This window comes from Neopsephotus bourkii, unplaced genomic scaffold, assembly GCF_033783945.1.
Source record: "Neopsephotus bourkii isolate Nb327-2 ecotype Australia unplaced genomic scaffold, CSIRO-AGI_Nbou_v1 NB_532, whole genome shotgun sequence".
Lineage (NCBI taxonomy): Eukaryota > Metazoa > Chordata > Aves > Psittaciformes > Psittacidae > Neopsephotus > Neopsephotus bourkii.
Genome location: NW_026901033.1, coordinates 693001 through 712242, shown reverse-complemented (window position 1 = coordinate 712242; position 19242 = coordinate 693001). Strand labels below are relative to the sequence as shown.

At 40.1% G+C, this 19242-nt stretch overlaps 1 protein-coding gene across 3 annotated transcripts in view; it reads left to right on the top strand.

Annotated features, from left to right (window-relative positions):
* The window catches only part of CBLB (Cbl proto-oncogene B), a 121551-nt gene extending 111406 nt beyond the window's left edge, over positions 1 to 10145 (top strand). For all 3 annotated transcript variants that reach the window (XM_061350566.1, XM_061350564.1, XM_061350565.1), the window contains 2 exons: positions 886 to 1005; positions 6273 to 10145. In XM_061350566.1, coding sequence (XP_061206550.1) covers positions 886 to 1005; positions 6273 to 6535 — 383 coding nt within the window. In that variant the 3' untranslated portion in view covers positions 6536 to 10145. The remainder of the gene's footprint in view (positions 1 to 885; positions 1006 to 6272) is intronic.
* Positions 10146 to 19242: the final 9097 nt, after the last annotated feature.

The following is a 19242-nucleotide window of genomic DNA, read 5'->3' as shown; positions in this document are numbered from 1 at the left end:
TAATTGGTGCATTGGTCTTTTTTTTATATGGTATTTCTAAAGCCATATTATTCATTTTGCGTCTTGTCAAATAAACTGCTGTAGATGATTTATGATGAGTTTTTGATGATTGGTTTCCATGCAAGTCTTGGGTGTGATTTCCCAGCTATCCATCAAAGCCTGTCAGATTAGAATAATAATTCCATCATCAACAACAGCAAAAAGTTGGACTCACATACCAACACACTTCTGAGTCCAGAGCAGAAACCAAGTCCAGGATGCTATTAACACTTGCTCAGCTGCATCCTCAATAGCCAAATTAAAAAAGGAGGGCACAATACTGCCCCTGTAATCACCTGAGGCAACTGAAAAGCCTGCTCACAGCCTTTACCAGTCTCTCTAGTATTCTAGTATTCACTCTGTGATATTTACCTGGGACTGCATGGATAGGAAATCTGCCCTGCAGTCTTTGCGAACTGCAAAGCATGGAAGTGCTATGAAGCTGTAGCCAGACTGAGTACTGGTGTCCTTTCCCCATGGCAGAAGTGTTGGAACTAGATGATCTGTAAAGTTTCTTCCAACCCATGTTATGAGTTTGTGCTTCTCATTGTGCTGGTGAGGCTTTGCAACCTCTTCTGTGCTTTCCAGCCACAATCCTAACAGTGTCAGAGTTGGCAATTGAAAGTTATATCATGGATGTAAACAGAAAAGCCATGGTCAATGCAGGATAGATCACCTTGGAGCTGTGCTCTTGTTTGTCACTTCAAGGCACAGTTGTATGTCTACTACGGAAATGTTGATTTTGGATGCATATCCAAACCTGTGTTTCTAGCTTCTGTGCATCAGCCTTCCCCCAAATAATAATCCAAATCATTTTGAGACACCTTGTTTGTTCTGTTTCTACAGATCCCCACTTTGATCCGATAACTGGTCATGTTCCTTTGCCACCTGCTCGTAGAGTAACTGGAGAAAATGTCAAAGCAAATAGGACATCTCAAGACTATGATCAACTTCCTCCCTCTTCAGGTAAGGTAGAAAACCGTTCTTGTAGGAAATTGCAACTTCATGAAGCAAATAACTTCCATGCATGAAGTCCAGTCAGGTTTTTGTCATTCCAGGCAATAAATGGCCATGGTTAATATTGCTTTACAAAAATACAAAATCATCAAAGCATAACAGAGATTAAAGTTCTGCAATAAAGGTAAAGGGGCTACCTGTTGTCTGCAGCTGTAGATATTAATGGCATCAATTTCACTAGCTGCCAAAACGAAATGCTTAAGCAAGTTCTAGTGTTCCTTAGTTTTTGAGAAAGGCAGAGATTTTTCCACCACCTGTAAAGCTCACAGGAGATCAGAAATCCTGCTGCAGGGACCACAAGCTACTTACTTCCATTTTTTTGTTTAAAAAAAAAAAGCCAAGAAAAGGAAAAAAACCCAACTGTTTTGTGATAAAACACCAAGAACCAGAACCAAATGAATTTCAGACTTCTGTTTGCCACAGAGCGGGTACAGTAGAAGTAATTCCGCTGCCATAGATATTTTGCTCATGATTTTCAAGCCATACAAACAGCATTTAAAGGAAAGCTACTCCAATTAATTGAAATAATAACAGTATGAGCTGTATTTCTGAGTATTTTGACCATTTTTTAGATGAATTTTCCTTTATGTAGGTGTGCGTGGTATATGAGGCGGGGGGAGGATTGGCCCACCTACCTCATTTGTTGTGTGGAGAGACCACACATAGAAAAAGCCAAGGGATGCTTTTGAATTATTCTTTCTTCATGAAAAAGCTTTTCTAATGCATAAAGAAAGGGTCTTCGTTCTCACATCTTTCTCTTGTAGTGGGAAGCAGTGTTTAATTGCAACAATCACAAGTGGAAAAAATGATTCTTCTTTTTAAAGAGAACCTGTATCTCTCCTCCTCAGGAAGGTGTAGCTTCATTCTGCTGGTTATAGGAAAGAATGTATTTTTCCAACTTAAAGTATCAGGGGAAATCAAGTAAGCCTGAGGAGTGCTGCAGAATTCTTAATGAATAGCACTGTTGAGAATTAGTGTGATGCTTGGGTAAATAATAGCACTTTTGAGAGGATACCTCTACTTATATAACAGTGTTTCTCTTTTTTCCCCCCATTGCTAGGAAAAAACTGTTCTATATTGTTTTATATGTGGCACTGTGAGGGATCTGTTTGTCTTACAACACTAACCCGATTTATTTAGGGCATTTTACCTTCTTTTGTGGTACAAATTATGACCTTTTAAAGCTACAGAGTTTTCCTGCAGTTCTTGCAGTTCTATGCTAGAGCACTTTTGAATTTTCCTATACTGCAGCAGGATGCTTGCTACTTAAGATCTTGGAGCTTTCTGATGTCACATAATAAATACTTTCCTCTCTGTATGTTTCCCACTGCCATCTAAAACACTCACGTGTTGGCCTTTGCCATAAATACTATTCTAAATCAGCATGATGTACAGCAAGATATTGAATTAACTCTCACTTAAATGAAAGCTATGTGATAGATCATGTCAAACTCTTAATTGGAAGGCTGTTTTTTACAGTAGCATTAATTCCATAGAACAGAACTGATGAGCTTCGGGATGAAGAGATTCACCTTCATCTATGTTTTAGAAAGACAATGTAGAGAGTGTAACAGTATTCAGAACCTTTGTTTTTGCATTTATTCTGAACATTTATTCTGAAAGGAAATTCTTTATTTCAGCCCTTTTGTATGGTGATTCTTTGAACTAGCTGGAAAAGAAGTGCAGTTCACTCTCAATTCTAATCAGAATTTAGCCACTGGCTCCCTAGAATAGCATGGGGAATCCTTTAACTTCTGTGCTTCAGTTTGGCTGTTTTAAGATTGCTCTCGTGATGTTTAACCGAATTGTTAAATGGGAAATGTATTCTAATTCAGCAGCATATTCAGTATTGAACACTTAAGTAATAGCTCTCAGCTGTGCACCTAACTATCCCAAAGGCATGTTTTTTCAAATGTCTTAAGTACAACATTTAAAACCTATTACAATTAAAGCAAAAGAAGGAGATACTGCTAGTAGTTAGTGTAGTTTACCTAAGCACAGCCAATGATACTTGGAAAAGGGAGAAGAAAATTAGGCCTCTTATGTAGATGTCTGCTGCCTGTTCACTCACCTCGCCTTATTAAAGCACTTGTATGCAAATTTAAATTCCTTTACATGGCAGTTTTAGGGGAGGGTGTTCCCTATCATTTCAGAGTTCATTTGAATTATCCCTGGGGGGAATAATATGCCACAGTAATAGGAAATATGAAGATCATAGAATCATAGAATGGTTTGGGTTGGAAGAGACCTTAAAGACCATCAACTTACAGCAACCCTACGATGGGTAGGGACACCTTCTACTAGAGCAGCTTGCTCAAAGCCCATCCAACCTGGCCTTGAACTCTGCCAGGGATGGGGCAGCCACAGCTTCTCTGTGCCAGCTGTAGCTTAAGGGATGAATATGTGCAATTACTCCTTTCTCACTTTGCCCCTGCTCTCTCTGCCCCTTAGTATAGATGTCCCCTGGGGATGCTTTGTTCCTGTTACCCCAGTTAGATTAGATGCAGCTGCTTGCCTCTGCCCCAGAGAGGGCCTTGGTCAACAAGCCTTCATCATGTGGTTCTCTGATGCTTCTCAGTCTGTTGATGAAAGCCCATGGAACATACAGGAGGAACAGCAAGGGCAGTGTAGAGGAGGGCCATTTCACAGCAGAGAGGAATAGATAGTTGGCAGTGTTGCAGATATCCTCTTCCCAGTCTGCACAGAGCATTCACCTTACACTTTTTTACACGCTTCTTAAACACTTATTAAATGAGCCGGTGTCTGCCTTTATACTAACCTGTTATCCAAGGGTTAAATGTGGTGCTGAATCACAGAATGTGAGGGATAGAGGAAACTCCTTGCTATAGAAACTGTTAATTGAATTACACAATTAGAAATTCTATTCAAAATTCTAGTTAGGCATCCATAGTGACTGAAATATCAGAGGATGGGAGGTTGGGAAGGAAAGTCTTGCTTAAATACCTCTATCTCAGTGTCCAGATGGACAGGCAGCTTAGGCTTAGTATCTTTAAGCTCAGGATCCAATGTGATACCCAGCTTCAGCTAAAATTTTATATGGATGTGAAGATACTGAAAAAGATGCCAGTGCTTAAAGAAATAATAATGGGAATTGAGTTAAAGAGGTCTGAAGATCTTAAAGCATCTGTGCTATAGAGAGATGGCACTGCAGTGAGAGTAAAATGCCTATGCTGCAAATCTGCTGGCAGAATTAAAAATGACCTTTCTGGTTTATGTGATCGCTTAATAGAGTTTGTTTGGAAACTTGAGCAAAGTGAAGGTTTTACACTAGAAATAAGATTTCAGCCCGTATTAGACGGGGCATAGCAAAAAATACCTTGCATAACACAGAAGGATCTGATATATGCTTAAGGAATTTCTTCTCTACTTCATGCCCAGGGGAATATGTAAAGTCTGCAGATTAATTTTGTTCCATCCTCTACAGGAAGGCAATCCGTAACAAAATGTCCATATTAAAAGCCTGAAATGTTTGTGGAAGGCAACCGATTGTTTTTAACACGATTGATCATTGTTTCAAGCATAAAGAATATTCTTCTGTTAAAGGCTTGAGTTTTCTAACATAAGTGACTAAGGAATTTGAACTTGGCCTTGATTTAGTTGTAGCGATGGCATTTCCTGAGCTGTAGTTAATTCCTCAAACCAGTGTGTTTCATGGATCTTCCACACCTTCATAGCAGGTTTGGGCCTGCTTCAGGTGTGTTCACTAGAATTTTTAGCGTTTATATAAGTATTTTAATCTTCAGGGAGGAAAAAACCATTACATGTATGACATAGCCCTTAGAGCCTGTAGGCTGTGCGTAACCATTTGCAAGGAAAATAGGCAATGAAATTAGAACACAGTTAATTTTAGCCCCTTACTGTAAATTTTTAATGAAGTTTGTCCCAGCCATTTGTAATATGAATATCACCATCTTGCTAACAGTACTGTTTGCTTATCTTCTCTGAATTAAGGAATAGGATTAAAGTGTCCAGCAACACTCTCCTCTGAATGCATGGAAATACACCTTGGTTAGGCTTGCACTACTGTCAACTATTTGCATTCATCCGAAGTGTTTAATGCCTTCAGTTGAATTACAGTTCTGTCTATTTCAGTGTTACAATAAGCTAGCATGTTGTAACAGCAATGCTAGAGCCACAACATTCTTTCATCACTAAAAAAGTGTCTCTGAAGTACTTAACCTTGCAAAATGCCGTTGCTGTCAGTGTAAGTACACAGCAAGTATTGCAGCCAGAACCTCCTCCAATTTATCTATCAAAGTCACTGCTGATGAAACTTTTCAGAATCCTTTTTGAAGGATTAAAGACTTTATTATTTAAAAAAAAATACTTTGCTCTTGAAAATGTTTTCCACTCTATCCCTGCTTGTATTTAAGCTTCTTATTGTGGAGTCAGTGAGGATGAAGGGGTTTCATTCAAGTGCCGAGTTTACTTGAGCACAAAACTCTCGACTCAGAAGATTAGCGAGTTTGAATATTTGTTTTTTACATCATGATTCTTAGCACCAGCATTAACTGTGAAAGTAACCTTTCCATAGGAGAGAAGGAAAGGGGAGGGATTGCCAAAGGGGGGCTGGAGAGGAAGGATTGTGTTCTGGTCTGGCCACCGAAAATAATTGGGCTGGAGGGGTTTTTTGAGAAACCAGTTATTTCTGCGCTTCTGCCTAGCTGCTATGCATGAAATGAACTGCAATTGACTGCAGAGCATCTGTGAGATGTACCAATAAGTGAAGGAATTTTCTCCCTCAGGCAGATTTGGCTGGATTCCTGTCCTGCACAACTTATGGTCTTGAATAAAATTGTGATCCAATTGGTTTGGTCTGTGGCTTGTAGTTTTTGGGGGGTTTTAAGGCTAAGATAAAGTTCTCAAACTGGGGCTTGGCAGTGGAGAGCCTTTAAAGTTTTGACCAGCTAATTTCAGCCTAGGTACATACTTTCTTCCAACTATGGATAATTCAGATGGTAACTTGCATGTTCCTGCCTTATTATTAAAACAGTGTTTTGTAGCATTATTTCCATTTTGGATGTTCTTGAGGAATTCAGCTTCTGTCCAAATTTTCAAATGAGATGCATCAGTGAATGAAAATATCTTTTGCATGTTTCTTTAGAATTTTGGTTTTTAGACCTCTTCATGAGGTCAACCTATAACGCAGTTTTAAGCCAATTTATGGTGATTTTTATCTCCTTTATTTGAAACAGATGGTTCACAAGCACCAGCCAGGCCCCCTAAGCCACTTCCTCGGAGGACTGCACCGGAAATACACCACAGGAAAGCATACAGCTCTGACAGTTCAATGGAGAATGTGGATGCAAAAATTGCCAAACTCATGGGAGAGGGCTATTCCTTTGAAGAAGTCAAGAGGGCACTTGAAATCGCCCAGAATAACGTTGACGTGGCCCGTAGTATTTTAAGAGAGTTTGTCTGTTTTCCCCCACCAGTCTCCCCACGTCTCAATCTATAGCAGCATCAAGATTCCCTCGGAGCATGGGAATCCTACATGTACACGTGTGGATTGGGCAATGAGAGGAAGAAGAGAATGGAGTATTTTTCTTTCATCCTTAGTAGAAGGGTGTTTGTTTCCAGCCGTTTATCAAAGGCTCATGGCTGCTCTCATCAAGACTTATAAATATGCTGAGGCTTATGTATTTTTGCTAGCCATACTTTTTTAAATCAGGGTTGAACTGACAAAATAATTTAAGGAAGTTTACTTCCCTGGAACTTTTAATCTGTGAAATGCTTTCTCTTGTTTACAAGTTGACAAGTTACAGTTTTTTCTAGTTGGTGCCTGTACTATGTTCCTGTTCCTATTTCCTTGTACTTGTGGTCAGTTCTGCTGTAGCATTCCCAACAGTTTCCATGCTGACCACCCCATCAACTTAATAATCACTTTCCAGCAGTTCTGTGTTTCGGTTTTGTTTGTTTTGGGTTTGTTTTTTTTTTGTCTTACAAGATGCTTTAATTATTTTTTTGCATTTCAGCTCATCAAATGCAAAAGTTTGTGGCCTTCACTACTGATATATTTGTTTTTCCTTCTGAGATGACTTTGCTTTTGAGAGAGGAAATACCTGAATGTAAAATGCATTATTCTGTTTATGGACTGTCTTCTTAAAGGTGTTTTAACAGTAATGTTGGGCAGCTTTCTGTTTAACATGATCTCCACGACCTGTACTTCTCTAGGGCTTTTAATACAATTTCCATTAAAAAAATCCCAACCAACAAATAAAACACTTCCTGCAGCAGTGATACTGAATTCTAACATGTAAAAGCTTTCAGATTTGAGTATTTGATTGCAAATGTTCAGAAAAGCCAAATGCACATGATAATACCGTGTTTTGATTACACGCCACTGGCACCAGTTCTCCATGGCCTGTGTGAAGTGGGGCATGCCAGAGTGAAGGAATCGTTTTTGAATCATATGAATGATATTCAGGTGAATTCCAGTTCTAGCTTCTGTAAAGTAGGATGCGGTTAAGTTCTTGTTTGAGTGATTATCCTGTGGTTCTTTGTGGCTTGGATCAGTTTGTATTAACATGGAAACTTTAAATCTGTGATGCACTGTTAATTTCTAATGCTACTGTAGTAATATATTTTTGCCAAGTTCATAACCTTTTCATCTGTACACTTTATCATTTTCAAGTATGTGTCTTAATACCCAAATTCATTCCCTCTCTTTCCAACTGCTTAGTTGGAAATACATTTTCGCTTTGCTTGGTTAGTGATACTCCAGGCTTTGACATTTTATTTTTTGACCCCAAATTGATGCAAGCCAAATTAAAAATCTTCCCAAATTTAGAAGAGAGAGAAAACAACTCTGTTCTCAGTACTCAAAGTTAAGAGTCCAAATATTTCCAGAATAATTCTTAAGATTGCTGCTTTCTTGTTGGTTTTTTTTTTTTTTTTTGTTGTTTTTTTTCAGGAAACTTTGAAATTTTCTTTACTTTTATTGCTATTGAAAAGGTAAAATCATGAGGTAGTTAGAATATTTATCACATTAGAGATGTGACCAGCGTACAAGAATTCTCACAGCGTGCTAACATGGTTGTGAGGTACGTATTTATTGTTCCCTATCAGCTGTTGGTGTCTCCTTCACTCGGAGCAAGTGGGAAAGGTTCTATCACTTACAGGATCAGAGCTCAGCAGCCAAGGCATTTGTTTTAAAGATTTTTTTACAAACAGCAAATAGCTGAATTGCAGGCTCCAAAATAACTGGAAATACCCAGTGGAAATTACTGTGATACCCAATGCCATCGCTTCATTAAAAACCCCTTACTCTTATTTTGTAGCGTCACAAAGCAGAGTATGGATATAATTTATCTGCTTCAGTGATAAAAGATGGTCAGGACAAATGTGGGTATAGGGAAGAGCTTCTGTTCCATTTTGATTGAAGCAAATGATTCTGAGTTTGTTTTAGAAAAGGCCGTTTGCACCATCCTTTAGATGCTCATTCAGCTTTCATTCAACTTTTCATACAGTGTATGAAAAGTTTTGATGGAAGTTATGGTCTGTGCTTTTAGTTCAAGTACTTGTCCCCTCTGTTTTGTGGAAGAGTTTTGCATAGCTTGAACCTTCTTGTTCATTTGGTTTGTTTGCAACATCACTGTAGCATTTCAGCCAACTGTAAATTCAAAGTGATTCATGCTAGGAAATACTCTGGTTGTACTGGAATGACTTAAATGAGGTTCCAGCCTAACTGCCAGAATAGCAATGGCAACACTGCCCAAGGATGAGAAAACAATCTGCAGATTGACTCTTGAAATTCTCAATTGTAATGGGGAGGTAATTTTTTCACTGTTATGCAGCAGCTTAGTATAAATTACAGGCTTATATTTCGGTCAGTGCCTGCAACTGCTGCCTGATAGAGTAAAGGTTTTAATTTTCTCCTCCTTTCTGGTTGTGACCACCAATGACACTTTTTCATTTCGTATGTGTTAAGAGAAGCTTGATGAGCGATATTCAGAGTGGTAACTTGAAGAGAGTTCCATCAATCTTTAAAGGAGCGTGCTAATAATACTTCTAAATAGTGGAACGTGAAGATTATTTCAACCCTGTTTTGGTTAATGGTTTTAAAGTCAAATGGAGCAAAATTGCTTTGCCTGAGTGTTGATGTTTACTCAGCAGGAATTAATAGGCTTAAAATGAATTAATCTGGCTGCAGTCTAGTTCTCTAAACACACAGTTCTCTAAACATCTTTTAACCTTTCAAAGATGTCAGGGTTTGAGCCTGGCAGTGTGTTATGCACATACATAACTTTAAGGAAGACTGACTTCAGTGGAAGTGCTTGAATGAATAAAGTTGGTTAAGCTCAGAAATGTGCCATCATATTTCTTCCAGTTAGATGTCATTGCAGGCTTTAAACCATCATTCTGGTGTCTGTTGGCCTCACTTTTGATCTCCTTTTTTGCTGAATTACTGCATTTTAAGCAAATTGATGGAACCAAAAGTTGAGCAGAGGGAGGGGACATCAGCAGCATGTATCTCTTCCCAAGACTGAGTAGGAAAAGATTGGAATTGTGATAAAATAAATGATTAGCTATGTTAATGGCTTGGCTGGAACCCTGAAATGGCCACTGGTTAAATCTGCTCATGTTCTGTATCTCAAGAGTGCATCTGGCACAGTGTTTTTCATAATGTGAATTTAGCAAGTTTTGTACCAGGGTCATTCCTTCTGTTACATTTCTCTCATTTTCAGCTTGAAGCTTTACTTTGCACTGATGACTCTGACCTGAAAGCATTTAAATTTGTGTCGTAAAGCTTGACCAATTTTGAAGCAAAAGAACACCGTATTCTAAGCAAATTCAGGTACTGCCTGTTGTTGACCTGGAATTTAGCGCTTTTAGGAATGACTTCTTGAAAAAGGACTTCAGTAGTTTCCATTTTGAAGGATTTTCTTTCAAATAACTTTTTTATCTGAAAATGCCTTTTATAAACTTGTCTAACATGTGGCAAACTTAGTGATGTGTTCGATTAATTTATATTTTATTCCACATTCTTTTTAAATTTTGGTTTTTATGTATGCTCAAGTTCTTTATCTGTTCATGTAAGGTATTTTATAAAATTAATGTTAACAGAACCTTGGGTTGGTCCATGATTTCTCAAGACTCTGACTCTCGTTACTGAGTATCACCGCTTTTCCTGCGCTGCTTTAGAAACTCGGCCTGTCGTATGGGGGGGGGGGGTCTGATAAATCATTGTTCTGTAAGCCACAAAAATGAGGCCTTGCTCTAAAATGAGGTGCCTCATTGCATCGAGACATTTGCTTTATATCCCCATACGTGACTTGGTTTCTACATTTCAGTAGTAAAAATATATGCATTAGCTGTAATTTAAGAATGTGGATGTAACAGTTTCAGGGCAGAAAGGTGATAACCATTAAGTACTTGGAATCCAATGTGGTTAACATAATGCAACTGGATGTTAATTTACAGGAAACTTTTGCTGAAGAAAACTACAGTAAGCTCACACTGTTTCTTTAATATCCTGTGCATTTACATTCTCGAGCATTGCACTCCTCATGCAAAAAGAATTATCTTAGGAGTGTAAAACATCTTTTGCTACTGTATTCCAGCATTCTGGAAAAAAAGCTTAGGAAATCTACCCCCTCCACTATGCATGACAATGCAGCTGTTACCGTTTAAAGCCCAGCACCATTCCCTGCAGGTTGGATTAGACCTTCAGTAATGAGATTTTTGTAATTCATATTTCAGTCTGTGTTGAATCCTTGTCCATTATATAGGTCACTAGTCACTGGTAAGTAGGGAAGTTAACTGTTTGTTATACTTGTCCATAGTACTGTAGCTGCTCATTTCTTTCGCTTTTACTCTTTTGATGTGGAAGTCAAACTTTCACTTTATTGTGTTAAAATCAAGCTGTTTGGGTGTTCTAGGAGTTGTTCAGTAATTTTTGTTTGATAGACCCAGTCATTACTTTCTGTACAAGATCTCTGCCTCCATTTGTCAGTTGCTGTGAGTTCCCATCAGGCAAATGATAACTTTAGATTTTAAAGCAGTGTGTTACTTTAGCACCTAAAGACTTCATTTGTCTTTAGATTATTTCATGGCCAGCGGGAAAATTCTTATTCAAAATACATCCTAAATCTCTTAAGTCAAAAATAAATCTAAAATTTGTAAAATTTAATCCCATACCCTTCCTGAAGATCATAAGGCTTTTAAAGGCCTCAGAATAATATGAATCATGGCAAGATTCTTGCTTCCTAGACCCTCTAGAAACAAAAGCACAAACCCACTGAATGCTGATCTTTTGACTGTGAAGCTTCTTGCATCTGCCTTTGTGATCTGAGAAGGAATCAGCCTATGTAACTACATGAATGCTTGTTCAAATACAAGTCAGCTTTACTCATTGCAGTAACTGCCACGGTAGCCAGCAAGATGGGAGAGGAGCAAAGAACTGCACAGAAGATAATTCTGCCCTAACAGTCCTTTCCAACCCTAACTGTTCTGTGGTTCTATGTAGCTGTTTTAAACTGCCTGGGTGTCTAGTGCAAATGAAGGGAGTATTTGTTCAGATTAGTCCAGTCTTCAAGTACTGTGTCCTTCTTGGAGAAAGTTTTCAAAAGACATGCTGTTTTGGAACAGGATGCCAGGGTCTCAGCAGCAGAGGGAAATGTGAAGTACCGCTCTGCTCAGCATGTTTTTTTCATGCTAGCAAAACAACCACAAGCTTCATAAGGATTTATGTGCAAACATCTCTGTTTTAAAGCTCATCATCTTGGTTTTTGAATGGCATTTATATGTACATGCTAGTCTCTGAAGCAAGGAGAAGAGAGTATTCCACCTGATGCCAACCTGTGGAGTCCAGAAGCAGGCTGTAGTACCCGCACCTGCAAAATACCTTCTCCTTTTGGATAGCTGAACTCAATCTGTACAATCATCATCCATGTTTTAAAAGGCAAGTTTCATTCCCTAGATTGTTGGGGAGGTGCATATCTTTACTCCAAAGGAGAGTCTTTTATTAATTTGCTAATTGGATATCACTGTATTTCAGAATCTGTTGATGGGTGAGTCTGTGTGATCAGCTATTCCAAAATACCTCTGGTTAGTGGCTGGCATAGTTTTCTGAAGCTGTTACCTTGATGAACATGTGACTTCCAGGTGTTTCCTCTTGCAGTTTGCATCTTTATTACTGATTCAGTATGGTCCCTATACAATTCTTGGGCCATTATTGCAGAATTTTTATTCTCTGTACTTTTCCCTATGGCTGTTATCAACCGTACCTTTATTACACTGAAACTCAAATTGTCCTGCTCTCACCCATCACAGCTTGAGCCAAGGTCAGTGCTGCCTCTGTCCCGCAACAGATGCATCATTTTGCTTGCATCCTCATCTGCTCCCCGCAAAGCTCTCTTCACAGTGACATCAACCACCAGCACTAATGACAGGCACTTAACAATTTCCCATCTCAGCTTGCGACCACATCTGTATTTTCTTCTGGAATTCCACATATGTATTCTGCTAGTCTTATCTGTCTCAGTCATACAGATTTTTGGTGCCGTATCTGAGTGGCCCCTAAGAGCACAGTTGTTCAAATGGGGTTCAGAAAAGAGCCTGTTTTCTTAAGAACTATTTTTCCTGTTGCCTTCTCAGCCTGGAAATACACTCTTGTGTTTCATGATTTGTCAGAGATGGAGGTGAAATCCTCTTTCTATTTCAGCAGCCCTCTCTTCTGAGATGTGGAAAGAAACCAATAAAGACATTTTCTCCTAATAGCCGTGCTTGTGTTTGAAATGGCTTGTGTCTCAATATGACAATTAAGAAGTTTGGTTTGTAGCTTGGAAAGTTGCAAATCTGTGTGTTAACTTCTTGTCCTGGGTGAGGTGCAGGTTGAAGGAATAGATTGTATGTGTCACTGAAGTTGGGACATCACCTGCAGATGAAGGTAACTGATTACCATGAGTGCCTCGGATAAAAGATTGTCTCTATGCCTTAATGTAAAAGCAAATTCTCACAAAAGGTAACAATGCGACACCTGCATGATTCCACCAGTGGCTTCCAGAAGACCTGTATTCCTCATCTGTCAGGTAATCTTGCCCAGAGGTTGGTTGTGGTGATGATAACTTTGTGGCTTGTTAGATGAACCAGTATTAGTGAGCATGACTGTAGATAGAGTTGCTGGTTTCACGTGTTGCTGACTGGGGGTTTTGCACTGTAGTTCTCCCAAAATCTAACAGAAACGGATGGCTTACTGTAGGTATTATACAAAGGGAGACTACCCACCCAGAAGGGATCCTCCAGAGACAAGGCAGCTGGATGCTGATGGAAGCGTTGAGAAGGTACAAGCTGAGTGAGCAAGGATGCCATGAAGGTTAGTGTGTTAGAACGATCATTTTTCGTGGGAAGAGCAAGAATAGCGTAATGGGAAGAGGAGGGACAGAATGGGGACGAAGGGGAATAGAGGAAGGCATGAAGTGAAATCAGGTGAGAGAACATATGTGGAAGTTTGGCACAAAAAGCAGAAGGAAGAAGTCTCACATCTTAGAGATACGTTTAAGTGTTCCAGAGTGTGGTTGGAGGAGGGACCTTGAGTTGTAGTGTTCAGGATTGCACTGATGTGGGGGAAATCTGACCATGTTGAGGCACAGCATAGCCATGTGAAAAGGGTGTTACATACCTGCACCATAGTACCCTTATTTTAGTGTTCACCCTTCCACTAACGCTCTTCACCCCACCTTGCTGTAATCTCTGGCACAGCTCTGAAATTGAGCAGGAAACTGCTCAGTCAGTTCTCATAGCAACATTTTTTTTACCAGTGGTTTAACAAGTGGAGGTTTCCAGGCCCGTAAAGGCTTTTCTGTATGTTTTGGGGTTTAGTTTTAGCAAGAAGAGTATTAGCAAATAAACAAGGCTGGCTTGAGTTAAGCAGATTTGTCTTCAGGCATTGGCATCCTTTCCTTTGATGTGTTGGTGTTGCTGAGTAAACAGTCTCCAGGATTATTAGGAGAGGCAGCGTCTTAATTGTGTCTCTGCTTTGTTTTTATGGTGTTAAGACACTGGCTGACTGGGGCACTGCTGCAGGCTGGGAACCTGCCCTCAGACTGGCTCTTGGTTCCCTTTTAACCACATCCCATAATGATTAGTACGGGCCTGAGACCAAATTGAAATTGTGGCTTCATGCAAAAGGGTTGTGGGTATGCTTTTCACTTGGCTGTGGTTGTGTAACCTGCTGCGCTCACGTGTGGTGCCGTGGGCGTACTGCTGTGAAATCCATCCGATCCTGAAGCCCTTGTCATTTCCATGCTTGTTCAGTGGTTGCTGTAATTCACCTTCTGAAGTACACAAGGTTCCTGTGATGGGGTGCACAGGACAGAAGTTCATTTCTTCTAGCGATGAGTACAGCGGCGTGGACCAGCAGCTGATACACAGAGGCTCCCGTTGATGTACAAACTACCTTAGCAATGTGGATTGATTTTTCTTGGTTGGTTGAGCTGAAATTATTTTCCAGTGATGTGCCCTTATGGGACTTTATATTATTTGTACTGTATCATCATTGTATTTGAGCTTTCTCCATTACAGTCAGATCCATGCCTGGTCTTCTCCCTTTGAAGACTGTAGCAGAGTCTGTCAAGGTAGCTGTATGAGATGTGCGGAGGGGACTGGTTGGATGATTTGTTACTAGCGTGTGTTTGTAGGATAAAAGGGATTTCGGGAGAAGCATTTTATTCTTGAAGAGAACAGTTCCTATGGTGGAAAAGCTTTTCAGTTTGGGGGAGCTATTGCACATGCCTTTCAAGAAAGGAAGGTGCTGCTGCTCTTCTTCCTTGTTTTTCAAGGTATGTGTTGAACAGCAGCTTTAAGGAGCCACATTTTCTCCAAGTCTTTTTTTGTTCTCCTTGGTTAATGAACACGAAGGAAACTTCTGCTATTTATATAGTGTCTGAAATGGTGTCTACCTACTGTTGCTTCTTCAGCAGTTTCATTGTTTGAACAAGACATTGTTATCTCTCTCTTGGTAGTGAGTCAGTGACCGCAGGGTGAAAAGATGTACAAGAAGAACCAGGGGAAGGATGGATGTGACAGAGGTACCTGCTGAGGAAGAAAGTGATAAAAGGTAAAGAAAATAGTCTTAAGAAAAAAAAGAAAGAAAACGGTTCATTTGATGAACATTCTTTTCACCAGAAGTAAATGAGGACTGTAAATAACATCATTAGTTAAAACACACATAATGGTAGATAATGACTTCATAATTCTATTTAATACTGCTTTAAATTAGCAGCAAGTCTTAGACAGAAAGAATGAGCCTTTCATTCATTATTTATAACTAATATATATGTAGTTAACATCTCCTAAGATCAGAAAATATTTATACATTTAAGTGGGTTTGAAACTGATGGTGAGGAAGCTCACCAAATCTTGCAAATGAATGCCCAAGCGAAGAAAACCTCATTTGTCATCGGGCAGTTTGGTACCAGAGCCCAGTTTGGAGAACCTGCTAGATCCAGAAAACATTGAGACCTTACTGCAGCAGGGGGCTTCCTCTCAAGTCTTGGGAAGGCTCATAGTGCATGTAAGTAGCAGGGTGTATTTAATTTGGGTTTGGAATTGTGTTAAAGGAGTGCCAATTTAAGCCTTAGCCAGCCATGTAATTCCCGCAATAGGAAGGGTTATACTTTATCTGTTATGGAGTGGCAGCAGCCTGCAGTTACACATTCATTTTTCTCTATGGAGAACTTGCAACAGGTTATTCTTTAAAATGGAAGGGTTTTTTCTCAGCATTAAAATCTGGGTTTTACTTTTCTGTGCAGTGATGGAAATGAATTTCCAGCTACAGAGCAGTCATGCTGTGATTGTGCTTTATGCTCATCATTGGCAGTAAATCTTGCAGCCATCAGGCATGGGGAAAACTGTTGTTGCACAACTATTGTGATACTATTGGGGGGGCAGTTGGGATGCTTCACTTTCAGGTGTTTTCAAAAGTGACTTCCTGATCCTCCAGCACACACATTCGAAGGTTCTGAAATTGTCTGTGCATCTAAAGCCGGTAGCTGCTTTTGGTATCACAATTTAAACATATTTACCTAGAGAAACCCTGTTATGTACTCTTGGTGGGTGTTCCAGTGTTTAAAAGGGAGAAAGGGAAGAGAGAGGGGAGGTACATGCCCTCCTTCTACTTCTATGTTGTAAATATTATGTGTATAATATTTAACACCTCCAAGGTAGAGGTTTAGAGAGAAGTCTCTAAACTGCAGGGGTTTTACTCCCTGTGGTACTGTAAAGCCAGTGTGAGTTATGTTGCTTGAATGTTATTTATATTTCACTTGGTTTTAATATGGAAGCACACAGGGAGCCTGCAGAAATGTGTGTGCCAGGCCTGCGGGGTAGTTCAGGGCTGTACAAAGGCGAGCCCTCCTTCTGCCTTTGTGTGAGAAACTTGGGAACAAGTTGGACAATGCTTCATTTGCATGTCCACTGAATAACATGGAGAGAGAGGGAGACTCCCGGAAAAAGCAGCCTCTAATAAGCTTAGGAATGCTTGCTTGATCTCTGGGCTGCATGTCAGCTCATTTGAAGCTGCAAGGATAGTGGGCTTTCTTGGATTACAGAATGAGAAAGAAGGGGAATGTCCTTCAGGCTTTGGCACGTCTTTGCATTCTACGTTTGCAGCAATGATTTGGGCCTGATTCCGACTTAAACTCTGTTGAGTAAAAGCCATGGTTTCTGAGATGTTTGGCTGTTCCCTTCCCCATTGGGAAGGGGGTCCTGGTTTATTTATGAAAGCTCTATCAGATTAGTTTGATGGAGCAGTTCCACAACATTTGATGCATGTGGTTTTCAAGATGCTTTGAAGGCTATTTTGGGAGCAGTGGTACCAGAATTCACGTTTATAGAGGAAGGCAGGGTGTAAAGCAGTGCCCTTGTGAAGAGCAGTAAGAAGAATATGAAGATGGTCTATGTAATCTCAGTAATTCTGCTGATGTTTTGTTTATGCTGTAAGAGCATACTGTTTCTTGAGAAGCGCAGTTGTAGCTTAATTGTATGATAATTGGAATTTAAATACACATCATAAGTGTAGCTCATTTATTTGCACCTCTGAAAGTGGAGGTTGGCATTGTACGTGATGCTGAAGAAGGAAACCTGGAGGCTGCAAAACAACTCTTCCTTGTTTTGTCAGAGAATAAGAGATCTGTCCTTTCTACAATTGCATTGTGATCCATGGGAGATAAGCCAGGTTGTAAATGATGAACAAAGCATTGCAGAGTCACTTTTATTGTTTCTCCAAGTTCTCTCATTGGTGATTTTGAGGTCATTTTGCAAAGACAAATATTTGATTAGCTCAGTTTAAAGGAAGAGTCGGACATGATGAGTTTGGCAGGAGATGCCATAAGAAGTTCCAAGGGTAAGTGAAAATAATGGCATTTGCCTTCCTGTGGTGGGAAAACAAAATTCACATGGGCCCAGGGACAGATGGTGGGATCTAGTCTCAGAAACTAGGCTCCTTGTAGAAACTGCATGTTCTCACCCTTGCTGGCTGTTGCAGCCTAAGTACCACAGCTGATGGGAGCTTGTGCCCCTCTCTTCAACATCCTGACATGTCACACTGTGATCTTCCTCCTCCTCTATTTCACTGCCAAGGAACATTCAGCTGCTTTCTTGCCCCTTCTGTCTTCCACAGTAGCTGTCATGTCATTAGAAGCCCTTCATTACTGGTTCTGAAGCACCTGGCTTCCTTTAGGTGCCTGGCCAGCTCTGGAAGCATTGTTTTAACTGCAGTTGTTTCATGTCTGGACAGTCAAATATCAGTGCAGTGCTGAGAACCTTAAGCTCTTACACGTGTCAGTGGTTTGTCTCTTTCTTATTATTTGGCGGTTAAAATCACACTTGTCTGTATGTTTCTATAGTGCTGTCATCTTTACAGTGCTCTCCACGATACGGAATGGTAGCTCCTAATTTATAGGCAAAATGCTCAGTTGCAGGAGTCTCAGGTTGTGAACATGTGGAATCTCTCAAATTAAGTTAAATAGACTGTTAGGGGAGCCTCAGGAAGGAGACACGCTGTGGCTTGTGGTATGATATGAGCAGTGATGTATGATATGAACAGTGGTGTAGCTGCTGAGGGTGTGCGCAGCACAGCTGTAATGGATCAGGCCATCACTGCTCTGTGTTGACTGCAGATGAAGGCTGCTGTTATAAGGCAACACTAATGTGACTGCTTTTATCAGCTTGAGGTGTCCTGTTGCCCTATCAAATGAAGGGAAGCTGTGAAGGTGGGGGAAGTGGAATTGCTGGCTGGGCAAGAAATCCCATACTGGGGATTTTCTCAGCAATCTACTATTAATGGCAAGCAGATTCACTTGAAACAGGAGCCCAGCAAACTGGACCTATGACAAACAGCTGTGTAAGAGGTTGCAGTAGTGCAGAGAAAAGATGTTAAAGAGAAGGGATCAAATTTATAGACTGGCAAAATAATGGTGGTGTTTTTCTACACGGAACTTTTTTCCTACTTCCTTATATTTTTTACCCAAATAAAGCAAAGTTGATGATGGAATGGAGGTAGAATTGCAGCAGCAGTGAAGATAAAGGATAAAATTATGACGAATACATAAAGCTGGAGGGAGGTATTTATAGCCATTGAGATGTTTTGAAGGGAATTTAACGACAGGAAAAAAAGGCTTTTGCTGGAAGACTGATTCTTTTTGCTTCATTTCCCATCAAGAGAAAAGCTATCTGGAGGGAGGCTTTTTGGGGTGGAGATCAGACAGAAGAGAAACAGGTAGGAGGCAGAGGGAGGGGGAAAGTAGGAAGAGCGTTCCTTGTGGTTGGTTTGGTTAATAGAAGTAGAAACAACAAGCAAAGAGAGTCCACGAACTGGCTGATAGGTGGATGCACAGCTCTTATGAAGACAGTTTAGCACCAAAGTATGGACTGTCTGGTGCACTTATCCAAAGGCAAGGGTCTCAGATTATAGAATGAAGCTTGATTTCTCCCAAGTGACTGCCCCACATTTCAGTATGTGTTTTGTGAGCCTAGATCCAGGTTGTGTGGGTTAAACTGTCCCTCTAATTCTTTATTGGAGGCTGTTTGTCAATTTCAGACTCTTTTACAGCCTGCAAAACATTGTTATTTATTAAAATGGCTTTGGAATCCTCACCCGTTGGCAGAGCATTTTGCAGAAGGTACAATTATGTCCCGAAGTATGGTTGAACAAGAGCATGAAAT